At 36.2% G+C, this 11,748-nt stretch overlaps 1 protein-coding gene across 1 annotated transcript in view; it reads right to left on the bottom strand.

The window, feature by feature from the left end:
• The window catches only part of LOC121372250, a 16,806-nt gene extending 7,745 nt beyond the window's left edge, over nt 1–9,061 (bottom strand). The window contains exons 1-4 of the mRNA XM_041498541.1: nt 8,951–9,061; nt 7,509–7,553; nt 4,510–4,625; nt 2,495–2,658 (exon numbers count right to left, since the gene is read on the bottom strand). Of these exons, the coding sequence (XP_041354475.1) occupies nt 2,495–2,658; nt 4,510–4,625; nt 7,509–7,553; nt 8,951–8,987 (362 nt within the window). The 5' untranslated portion in view covers nt 8,988–9,061. The remainder of the gene's footprint in view (nt 1–2,494; nt 2,659–4,509; nt 4,626–7,508; nt 7,554–8,950) is intronic.
• Between the last annotated feature and the right edge of the window lie 2,687 nt (nt 9,062–11,748).

The following is an 11,748-nucleotide window of genomic DNA, read 5'->3' as shown; positions in this document are numbered from 1 at the left end:
TCCGATAGGCCTGTATTCTTTTGTATTACCCCATGCGTAACCTCATCGTGGTGCAGGGGTGTAACATTTTTTTTGAGAATGGCCAATACAGCACAAATTGAAATTTTGAGTAAAAGTCAGTATCTATCTGTGAAATGTGTACTTTTGCACAGTTCTTTACACTATTTTTATTTAAATCTTGATTTTTTTTATTGATGTTGATCATCACCTTATTTGTTTGCATTACCATAGTTTGACACCCAATAGCCGATGTATTTTTCGTGCTGGGGTGTTGTTAAACATACAATCATTCATTCATTCTTTTGTATTATTTAACCATGTAGAACAGACCATCAGCATTAATTTTCTTAACGCCAATATTACATACAATTGCTCTATTTTATTCTAAACCATATGGGGAAAAATACATTGCCTTGGTGGAAAAACAAAAACAATTAAACCTGTCAAAACATACTGATAATATGAAATGGGAGTTGCATTGTTTAGAGCAGTTAACACACTGTTATGATCGATGCAATGGTTATCTTGTTCTACTACGTTTTACCCAATTGCCACTGTTGTCGGCGGGGGTTGGGTGTGTGTGTGTTAGATCCACAAACGTTATCGGCCATTTTGGGTAAAGTGTAACTGACTCTACTCACACACTGCATTGAAATATCACATGTAGATTCAAATTGAACACTATCGTAGTTTAGACTTTGACACAGATGAAAACATGAAAAAATTACTCGTGCCAATAGTGATCAATATTAAAACTAGAGACGATTGATTACCACCATAATATAAAAACTTGCGTGTGCTGGGGAGGAGTTTGGGGGTCGAAACCCCTTCCTCCTCAAGCAATGTTTTGTTTTCTCAATGTATTTTTCGGGGAAGTACGACTCGACCCCACCCCGACGTATAAACCTCTGCCGCCACAGTCTAGCCACTACACCCTCTACTAAAATTCCTGCACTCCGCCTGCTCTGATTGTCAGCCCTTGACATCAACTTTTTTTAAAAGCACACCAAATAGATTGAAGATGACTGTCGGTGAAAACGATACTAGCTACTAGTAATGTAAGAATGATAATTGATTGAGACATTAACGAGATACGACTAGTCTAATTATAATATTGATTGACTTGTGATAACGTTATTTTCTAGGCTCTAGTTGTATTGATGATTTTGTTTGACATTCATTACCAAACTAATATACTGTGGAGCATACATTCGCAATGGCACACAAATATGAAGATAAAAACAAATTGGCACTTACATACATTTATTTATTTATACAAGGTGGTGTGGGTGGGTGTATGTAAACGAAAAGTGCGTTAATGATAAGGCTGCGTGATTGACCTTGCGTGTCCATATCCTTTTATAATCTGATAATAAGATATTGGATGTAGTTTTCGTACGGTTCACTTACACCATGCGTCCAAGACAAAAGTAGCCAACTGCTATTCATTGGCCATACACGAGCAACGACGAATCAATAAATCGAGTAGATTGTAATTTGAAGTTTAAATAAAGGTTTTTGTGTTCATGTTCAGTTATGCATGAGAAGTCGACCACAAAAATCGAGTTGAATACTTTGCCATGTTTAATGCAGGTACCATGATAACTGGAGAATACAACAGCAGGAGTTAGCTCCGTCGTGGAGGTGTAACAAGAAATAGGATCTAACCTTTTAATAATAATAATAATAATAATAATGTCATTGGTTTCAACCTGTGTTCCACAACTGTGGTATGTTTTGTCCTATCTTTGAAAAGATACATATACATATCAATTCAATAATAACAATCATTCAATATCTAACTAGTGTAATATTGGCGTGATGTGAGCGTGACGTAGATCACTTGCTGATCCAATTCGTAGACAACATGTAGTAGATCTCGACATCTGCTTACTTCTGCGTTGCGGCTTGTTTCCAGTTGGTTTGTAATAAATAAAATACTAAACTAGCTTGCCTGTCATACCATTTTTATGAAACTCGTCAGATACCAAAACTGTTCACTCATATATATATATATATATATATATATATATATATATATATATATATATATATATATATATATATATATATATATATATATATATATATATGAACTTTGGTGGATATTAAACATTAACGTTTGTTACTTCATTGGCGTAGCCAGGATTTGACATGGGGGGGGGGGGGGGGATAAGCACCGACCATAACCCACTACTAGAGTACCAGTAGCGGATCCAGAAAATCTTCTCTTTTTTATTTTTTTATTTTTGGGGGATGGGGAGTGGTGCGCAATGACATATGGCCGAAGGCAACAAACGTTTTCGGGCGGATTTCTCGGATTCTCGAAAGTAAAAAATGAAAACCTTTAATAAAAATATAACTGTCTCAAAATTTAGGGGGCCCCCCTTAGATCCGCCATTGAACTGTACATTTATTAATTAATTATCGGATACTGGATTTATGAGTGTAGTGGTGTCGTTAAACAAGGCAACAAACAGGTGTAAAGTCTCACTTTATATCCTCTTCACTTGAGCATAACGCCCACACCATCTCTGCGTTCTTGCTGGCTTGTTTAGGGATTCCAATCAGGTGCTCGATACGTCCACCTTCTGGTAGTTCTGGGCGATTCGGAACTTGCTGGCAAACCATTCCGACGGCAAGGAATTGGCAAACATCCTGCAAAACAAACACATTGTAGCCACATATAATTATAATTGCAACTGGGCGAATGATACTCCGTAATGACATTATAAACTTCTATTTGGTTTTGTAATTGACAAACATCCTGCAACACAAACTATGGTCACACATAATTACAACAGAAGCTGGGTAAATGATACTCCATAATACTATAGAAACGTTTATTTGGTTTTATTTGTGGAAACTGCCAATGTTCTACAACTGGTACGCCAGTTTATGCGATACGTGATATGTCTGAAACTATCAATGTTCTACAAATGGAACGCCAGTTTCTGTGATATGTGATATTAGTCTGAAACTGCCAATGTTCTACAACTGGAACGCCAGTTTCTGTGATATGTGATATTGTGTCTGAAACTGCCAATGTTCTACAAATGGAACGCCAGTTTCTTTGATATGTGATATTAGTCTGAAACTGCCAATGTTCTACAAATGGAACGCCAGTTTCTGTGATATGTGATATTGTGTCTGAAACTGCCAATGTTTCACAGCTGATACGCCAGTTTCTGTGCTGTGATATGTGAAATGTTCCACAACTGGTACGCCAGTTTCTGTGATATGTGATATGTCTGAAACTCCCAAAGTTCTGCAACTTGTACGCCAGTTTCTGTGATATTAGGACATCGCATATAACATACAATTTGTATTAATCAGTATAAGAATAGTTTGAGGAAGAAGGTTATTTCATTTCACATCAGATGGAGTTAACCATTAACAGAAGTTATATTATCATTATTATCATCATCATCATCATTATCATCAACGTCACCAGTAGCAGCAGCAGTTGTAAAGCGGTGATTATGATGTATGAAAACTAAACCTATACTGTTACCATGTGGGATCGATCCCCGTCGGTGTGCCCATTTGGCTATTTCTCGTTCTAGCCAGTGCACCACGACTGGTATATCAAAGGTCGTGTATGTGCTATCCTGTCTGTAGCTGTCTGTAGGATGGTGCGTATAAAAGATCCCTTGCTACTAATGGAAACATGTAGCGGGTTTTGTCTAAGACTATGTCAAAATTACCAAATATTTGACATCCATTAGCCGATGATTAATAAATGAATATACTCTAGTGGTGTCGTTAAACAAAACAAAACTATTACCATGTGCGCTATTTACGTACAACCACACCGTATGTGATAAATAAAAAGTACTGTACGTATTTGTATGTCTTGCATTCACAATCGATCATAATGTGTTTAAAATACTTACAACATTGTTTTCAATAGGTTGCATCTAGCCATATAATTTAGACAAATTGAAAATGTTGGTACTGGAGATGAATTTCATTATCTATTTATATGCAAAATATTTAGACAGAAAGATTAAAATATCTTAACAAATACTATGTAAATAGATCAAATATATACAAATTCCAGCAACTCTTCAGCTCAAAACGTATTAGTGTTCTTAAAAAATTGTGTAAGTTTATATCAATTATTAACAATTTTGTGCTTCTTGACTTACGTGTACTTTTAACTGTTTTTAATATTTAGCTGCTCATCTGTTTGTATCGTGGTATATATGTTCTGAAATCATCTTGACAATTTGTATGTTTATTATTATTTATGTTCCTCTGATGCCACCGAATGGGGCCATGAGAGTAAATAAAGTTCTGTTCTGTTCACAGACATAGCACATATAAACTGAAAGGGTGGGTTGGGGGAGACAACTATACCATTCCCCTTGTTTAGTTGCTGCTGTGTAATGGTTAAATGATCAGATTTCAGAAAAGTCTAAAATCACAACAAATGATTATCTCCAGAATACTTTTGTTTGAAAGAATAAATAAATAAATTAATTAAATATTGTAACAAACTTTTACCTTAAGCACGATACGCCCTTTGGGCTGAATGCTACGTTCATCTTTGAACCAGGCTAGAGTGCTGTCTCCGTATAAAATAAATAGTTCTTGATCCCAACTCTTTGAAAAGGAACTCTCTGCAACAGAAATTGTTTAAATATTGTTAAAGAAAAAAAAAGAAAGAAATGTTTTATTAACGACGCACTCAACACATTGTATTTACGGTTATATGGCGTCAGACATAATAGTTAAGGACCACACAGATATTGAGTGAGGAAACCCGCTGTCGCCACTTCATGGGCTACTCTTTTCGATTAGCAGCAACGGTTCTTTTATATGCACCATCCCACAGACAGGGTCGTACATACCTCGGCCTTTGATATATCAGTCGTGGTGCACTGGCTAGAACGAGAAATAGTCCAATGGGCCGATCGACGGGGATCGATCCCACACCGACTGCGCATCGAGCGAGCGCTGTACCACTGGGCTACGTCTCGCAATATTGTTAAAGATTACATACGGAATAGTACAATGGGTATCTCATTGTATGTTATGGTTAAATATGCGTATGACATGACATCGCATCACATTACATTATGTACATACACGTGTATTTTAAATATAGATTGTTTTAACAATTGACGTACAGGCTCCAATATATGTAGGGCGCCTGCTGATTTTTGCCAGAATTAAACGAAAATATCCGAATCTGGATAACAACGTTTATTTATATTAGCATTACTGCCAAACAGCTATATAGGGTTGTAAACAAATCAATATGCATTTTTACAAGGATTACAATTAATATTGTAGATGTAAATACATAGTGAAAGGTTTCAGGCAAGCTCATTTTGCCAAAATATCTCTTTTTTGCCCGAATTTGAGAATTTGGTCCAGCCCTGGGGAGGGGTCAGTCCCTCCCCGTCTCGTACGTTCGCGACGGTTTGTTTTGGTTGATGTTTTTTGTGATGAACATGATAGAAGAACTATATTAAATATCCAATGTACTTTAGTAGCGTCCTATATTCAAAGAAAACAACTTTTAACTTCAATGAAGAATTAAACTTCATTTGGTCTATACTAAGGCTTAAAACCGATTTTTGTGTTAAAATTATAGTTTTACGTATAGTACAAGACTTCTTATTATTGGTAGTTCGAACATAAAGGACACTAACCCCTTTCCAATTCTAGGTCTTTTTTCTAGTGTTGTGACTGCCTTATATTCAGTACAAAGGCATAAACAGAAAGTCAAATTATTTCAGCCGTGAGCGCTATTATTATATGTTAAATAGGTTTTGTGTTAATATATGTTTATAAAAATGTATATCGCTAACGACTAAGTCAATATTTATCCTTTTTAGCAACGATTACAATTTTCTATTGAACCAATGACGTGACGTTGTCAGGGAGAATACTAAATATATTTGCTTTGACGCAAGAAACTACTTTATGAAATGTACCACCCATTGTGGTACTTATAATTGCTGAATATCTACCCTTGATCTACTAAACAGACAGAATACGACGCGAGTATCGCTACTCTACACCAAACCTGAATGAGTGTATTTTTAGATTTCGTAATTCACTGTGTACAGATTATTGGTTAAAATGTTGTTTTGTCCCGGTACTTATTAAAACCAAGTTTCAATTCATACACATTACGTTGTAGTTTGAACGCGCGCAGTTTGAGTACTGTACACACACGTACCGGCATCGGTGGCGTAGTGGTTGTGTTATGCCTTCGACCTTAAATCTAGTAGGTACTGTGTTGGCACCCGGTACCAGCTGTCATCGAGTACTATGGCTGACTAGTGTGAATATGAACGACAAAACACTTTGAAAATCGTATCTCTGTGTAATACAGAATCAAAATGAAGTTTTTGGTGTCGTGGTTGATCCAATGAGTCAATGTGGGTGTTTCGCCCACATAATAGAAGGACTGCCAATTTCTATGACAGTATATTTTTCCTATATTGCCTGTAAGAGGACTGCCTCTCAGTACAGTTCCTAGTTCCGTGGTACGAATACAATGCTGATATATTTGACCCGATGTGTTATTGGTTAATCCGATCATCGTTCGATAATTAGTATACAAGTATATTAAAAGCCATGGTATGTACTGTCTTGTCTAAGAGAAAGTTCTAATAAAATGTCCCTTGCTACTATCTGTCAGCAGTGGGTTTTCTTTTCTACACTAACCAATTAACTTGTGTCCAGAGAAGACGTCCCTAGTCAATGTGCATGACAAACCGTAGTTTGATATAAGCTTGAAAATATAAATTATATTGCCATGGTACAAATCATACAAATACCCGTATGAAAGTGTTTTAAAGTAAACGTATAAGGTACTACTAAAAAAATTTTTTTTTAAAGCAACAGTACCTATTTTTATCATGGTAGGTATATTTGCCTAACATACATTTTGCAAAATTTCACATTATTCTTTACAAAATTTCCAATATTTATGTCTGTACACAGTATGTTTCAAATTCTGTATAACCATTCTAATGTGAGTTATGTGTAGCCTTGACACTATCAGTTTGATTTGGGGTACTAAAATTTAAAAATAAAAAGAGAAGGCAAACAGTCGATGTTGTTATAGACAATGTAAATAACATCGTTTTAACAATGACCAATGCAGATTAGTTAAATTATATTTTAAATATACTGATAGAGAAAAATAAGGAAACACTTGGTATTGTACCGACTTCAGTTCACCAATAGTATCAAATACAGAGATGTAACGTGAGGGTTGAATGTTAATAATGTTGGGTTGTATGTCAACAACACGGTTACATTTTTATGACACGATGGATGAGGTTTTTGGTTTTACTTACAATAAGATTATAGTATCACTATTTTCTTTCCATCAGTATATTAACACTATCCCCAGCATTAGTCCATAATATAATCTTGATATGTCCATATAAAGAATGCTTTAATGTAAATTGTATGGACTTTTTTTTTTTAAATTAAAAGTTTCAGAAGTCTGATTAAAATACGTCTGCAGGCCTACTTACTGTTAAATCTCCTCATGTGCCCAGCCTTTGATCTAGCGGCATTTCCTGAAAATCAGATAAATACGATAAGTCAATAAATGACATAATAATTAGTATCACATTATATGACAAAAACCTTTTACGGGCGAATTTTTAAAAATATATTTTTAATTAATTAATTTATTTATTTAACATATTAGAAATTAATTAAAATACGAAATATTAATGTTTATTTATTATTAAAAATGTAGTTCATTATCTTTTTTAAACAATAACAATAATGGATGTCAAATATTCTAATTTTTGAAGGATGTTCTTTCCGGACAATAACGTCGAGTTTTACGTATGCACGTTCATGTACAGGGCAGGACATACTACTACATTTGATATAATGCCAGCCGTGGAGCAGTGGTTGTAACGGGAAAGAACCCAGTAGGTTCAAAAAGAGGGAGAGGTGATCGACACTAGGAGATAAATTACAGGAACTCGACTACTCAAGCTACATCTGGACACCACGTACTTTATTAGACAGTTATATATATATATATATATATTTTTTTTTTTTTAAAGTCTGTCATTCCTTAGAAATTATTATAAAGGGCCAATTTCATATCAAAGACGTATGCTAACACGTTTCCAACTCATACAGTAACTTATAAATGGAACCATTGATAATATCATGATTCAACATCCAAACAAATACCTTTTTCAAATTATAGGAACAAAATATATATATAAAATTCCTTTTAAAATTATTAAATAAATGTTTTTAAAAAACACCCCAAACCAACCAATCACCAAATCTCCTCGTTTTCTGACGTAATTCCTTTACCAATCATTATTGCTTATACAGGTAGTTCTCTTTCTAATGCAGGGGCGTAGCGTGAGCTGGACCTGGGGGGTGGGGGGTGGGCCCGAATATGAACCAAGTGGACCTTTTCTATTTTGTTTTTGCACCACCAGAAACTCCATATGTATAAACCAGTATGTTTTAGTTCTGAAAGCGGACCATTTGCTTCAGCGGGGGGGGGGGGGGGGGGGGGTTGGGGTGGGGGGGGGGGGGTGGGGGGTGGGGGGGGGGGGGGGGGGGGGGGGGGGGGGGGGGTGGGGGGTGGGGGGGGGTGGGGGGGGGGGGGGGTGTGGGGGGGGGGGGGGGGGGGGGGGGGGGTGGGGGGTGGGGGGGGTAGGGGGGGGGGGGGGGGGGGGGGGGGGTTCTTCCGAACCCCCCTACCCCCAGCCTACGCCCCTGTAGTGTATGTAAGTTTAAGTCAACATTTGATTTCTATATCAAGAAAGGTATATAAAATTTTACGGTTGGTTTAACGCTTATAGTTTTTGTTGTTAACTCCACGGCTAATCAATGGTTAATCAAAATAAAGTCTAAAATTTCTCTGAACTGTAATTATTCCGTTGCCGTAGAATTTCTCAGATACATAATCATGTCTAAAAACTGAATTACTTACTTGTTAATTCTACGGATTTTTCGCCGCCACACGACATTATGAACGAAAGGGCAACACACGTTGCAGGTTGTTTGATTTGTTGACAACTGTCGTAAGGAAAGAAAAGAACTGGATAGATCGAATATGCCTGTTACCTGTAAGCTAGCCATACACACAAAAAAACATAGTTACTAAGGCCTGGGTGACGCTGTAAACACTATTATATAGAGTAACCTCACCGACACTAAACTTACTGCTGAATATCATCGCTCACAGATTAGTGACACAGACTGTAGGTGTGGTGTAACACAAATTAATACTAAGACCGGGGTTTTTATAGTTCTAGAAAAATAAAAGCAAACCCATGTGTTTTGAAATATTTTGTATTTGCCACTTAAATTCAGCGCCTTGCTTGGCACAAAATAACATGCTTGACAAACACGACGGAAGCATTAAGTGTGTGTGTTTTATATATATATATATATATATATATATATATATATATATATATATATATATATATATATATATATATATACAAATGTGTGTGTACACACACACACACACACACACAAACATACATACAAACAACATACATGACTCGATAGCTCAGAGCGCATCGTGGTTAGTCTAGAAATTTGCGGGCGATTAGGTGCCACAGGTTCGAGTCCCAGCAACGGCATGGGACAATTTGTGAGGCCAGAAAGGATTTAATTATCCCCTGCGCCAGTGCGTTAATATCTATATGTATGTAACAGTCAACCTCGACATACATACACTATATAGATATTCATACATCAATACATACATGCATGCATAAATGCATAAATGCATACATACATACATACGAATGAATGAATGAATGAATGAATGAATGAATGAATGTATGTATGTATGTATGTATGAATGAATGAATGAATGAATGAATGAATGAATGAATGAATGAATGAATGAATGAATGAATGAATGAATGAATGAATGAATGAAAAAAGAAATTCTCCAATTAGACACAAGGGATACTTATAAATAATATTTTTCTTAGAGAGGAGCTGCCCATACCCCCGCTAGGTATGACTTTGCATTTGTCTTGTTTATAAATTAGGATCAGATTGTAATCGGTGGCAGAGTTTACTGTGTAAACGATTTATCGGATTGATTTCCTTTGTACTACTTACAGCAACAGTCGCTTCACAAACAGAAGAATAGGGTTCGGAAATACAATATATACTAACCGTTTCCAACAATATGGATTTTTTCCTGCTAATATAATTAAGTTGGCCCATAGAGAGTAGTGGTAATTGTTAAGATCTTTGATACCGTCTATACCTTCGTCAATCGGCCTCTGAATTATGGTTGCCAAACGAGACCAGTGTCCCGGACCTTGGTTATTATGATCGTAATAAAATAACTTGCAACATATGTGTATTGCATGTGGCAATAAAGAACGCTATGTACATGTATAGTAATTACATGTCAGCAAAAAAAGTAATTCAGATCCAGTTGCGAAATGAGAACTCAAAGTAGTTATTTAAAAGTTTAATCAAATGTCAGGCTCTCAAGGCGCGCAATCCCTTCTTGATAGTACAGAGGAATGATATCGTAACATAATGCATTGCTTTTGCCAGAGAAAATGAAATTCTGAAGAAGAAGAAGAAGAAGAAGAAGAAAAAGAAGAAGAAAAAGAAGAAGAAAAAGAAGAAGAAAAAGATGAAAAAATCGGAGACAAGACGCGATGTGCAAGGGGGGGGGGGGGGGGGGTCGTAATCCTCTCAAAGAAAATTTTATTTTTTAAAGCGTATTTTCCGAAGAGCATGACCCAACCCCCACCCCCCCCCCCCCCCCTCAATTAAAACTTCGCTCGCCACAATCTAGAACCCTTCCTCTTGTACAATATGAATTAGCACTTTCTGCACATTATTGTATTCACGTTAGCTGTATATAATAAACGACATGCCCAACTGAACATTAACGCAATAATTGTGTTTGATATAACAAAACAAATCAGCCTGCAAAAACGGAAGTATTATCATACAGCATATGGGAATGTTTTGGCGAATCTGACCCAACCCACATAGATATATATGTCAATGTTCAAACTGAAAACATTATTAAGACTGAAGTTTCAGAGTGATGATATTGTAAGAATTGTAAATATATGATGATGCAAAAAATGGTATGTTATCTGTGTAAGCGTGTACGTACGTGTGTGCATATTTGCTTGCGTAGTATGTGGCGTTGTACGTGTCGCTTTGTCTTTTTTAGACCTTGATATGAAACATGAATGTGTCTAGTTCATACTAGAACAAATTTTCCGAGACTTCACTATATTAAAAACCCGTTATAGCATTGTGAGCGCGTTTTTAAAAAAAAGGTTAGTTATAAGACAAATTTAACAGCAATAAATTAGATTCACAATAATGGAATTTAAGTGATTTTTTGTTTATTTCTGAAAATAAGGGAAATGTGCCTTTACATACAAATCAAATGAATAAGTATGATCTCAATAATTAATTCTGATGCACTATTTGTTTTTCCCCGCAAAATGCAGTATTGCTGAGGCATAGGCTAGGGGGTTCGGTTCTCGCTGAGACTAAACATATTTTTATTAGGCTATTCATAGAGAAAATGTAGACAAACGGGTCCACCAAGTTCAACCCGCCATCCTGGTTCAGACCATGATTTGGTGTCATTTCTTTTGGAAAGTTGAGCAGTACCAAAGTACCAAGGATTAAACGTGTACAAACTACATGTATTAAAGTCTTTTACTAGATTTTTGATAGCAACATTATACTGCATCAACAAAGGGGGGGGGGGGGGGG

The sequence above is a fragment of the Gigantopelta aegis genome, chromosome 4 (assembly GCF_016097555.1).
Source record: "Gigantopelta aegis isolate Gae_Host chromosome 4, Gae_host_genome, whole genome shotgun sequence".
Lineage (NCBI taxonomy): Eukaryota > Metazoa > Mollusca > Gastropoda > Neomphalida > Peltospiridae > Gigantopelta > Gigantopelta aegis.
Note: the sequence above shows the minus strand (reverse complement) of the source record. Positions and strands in the feature narration are given on the sequence as shown.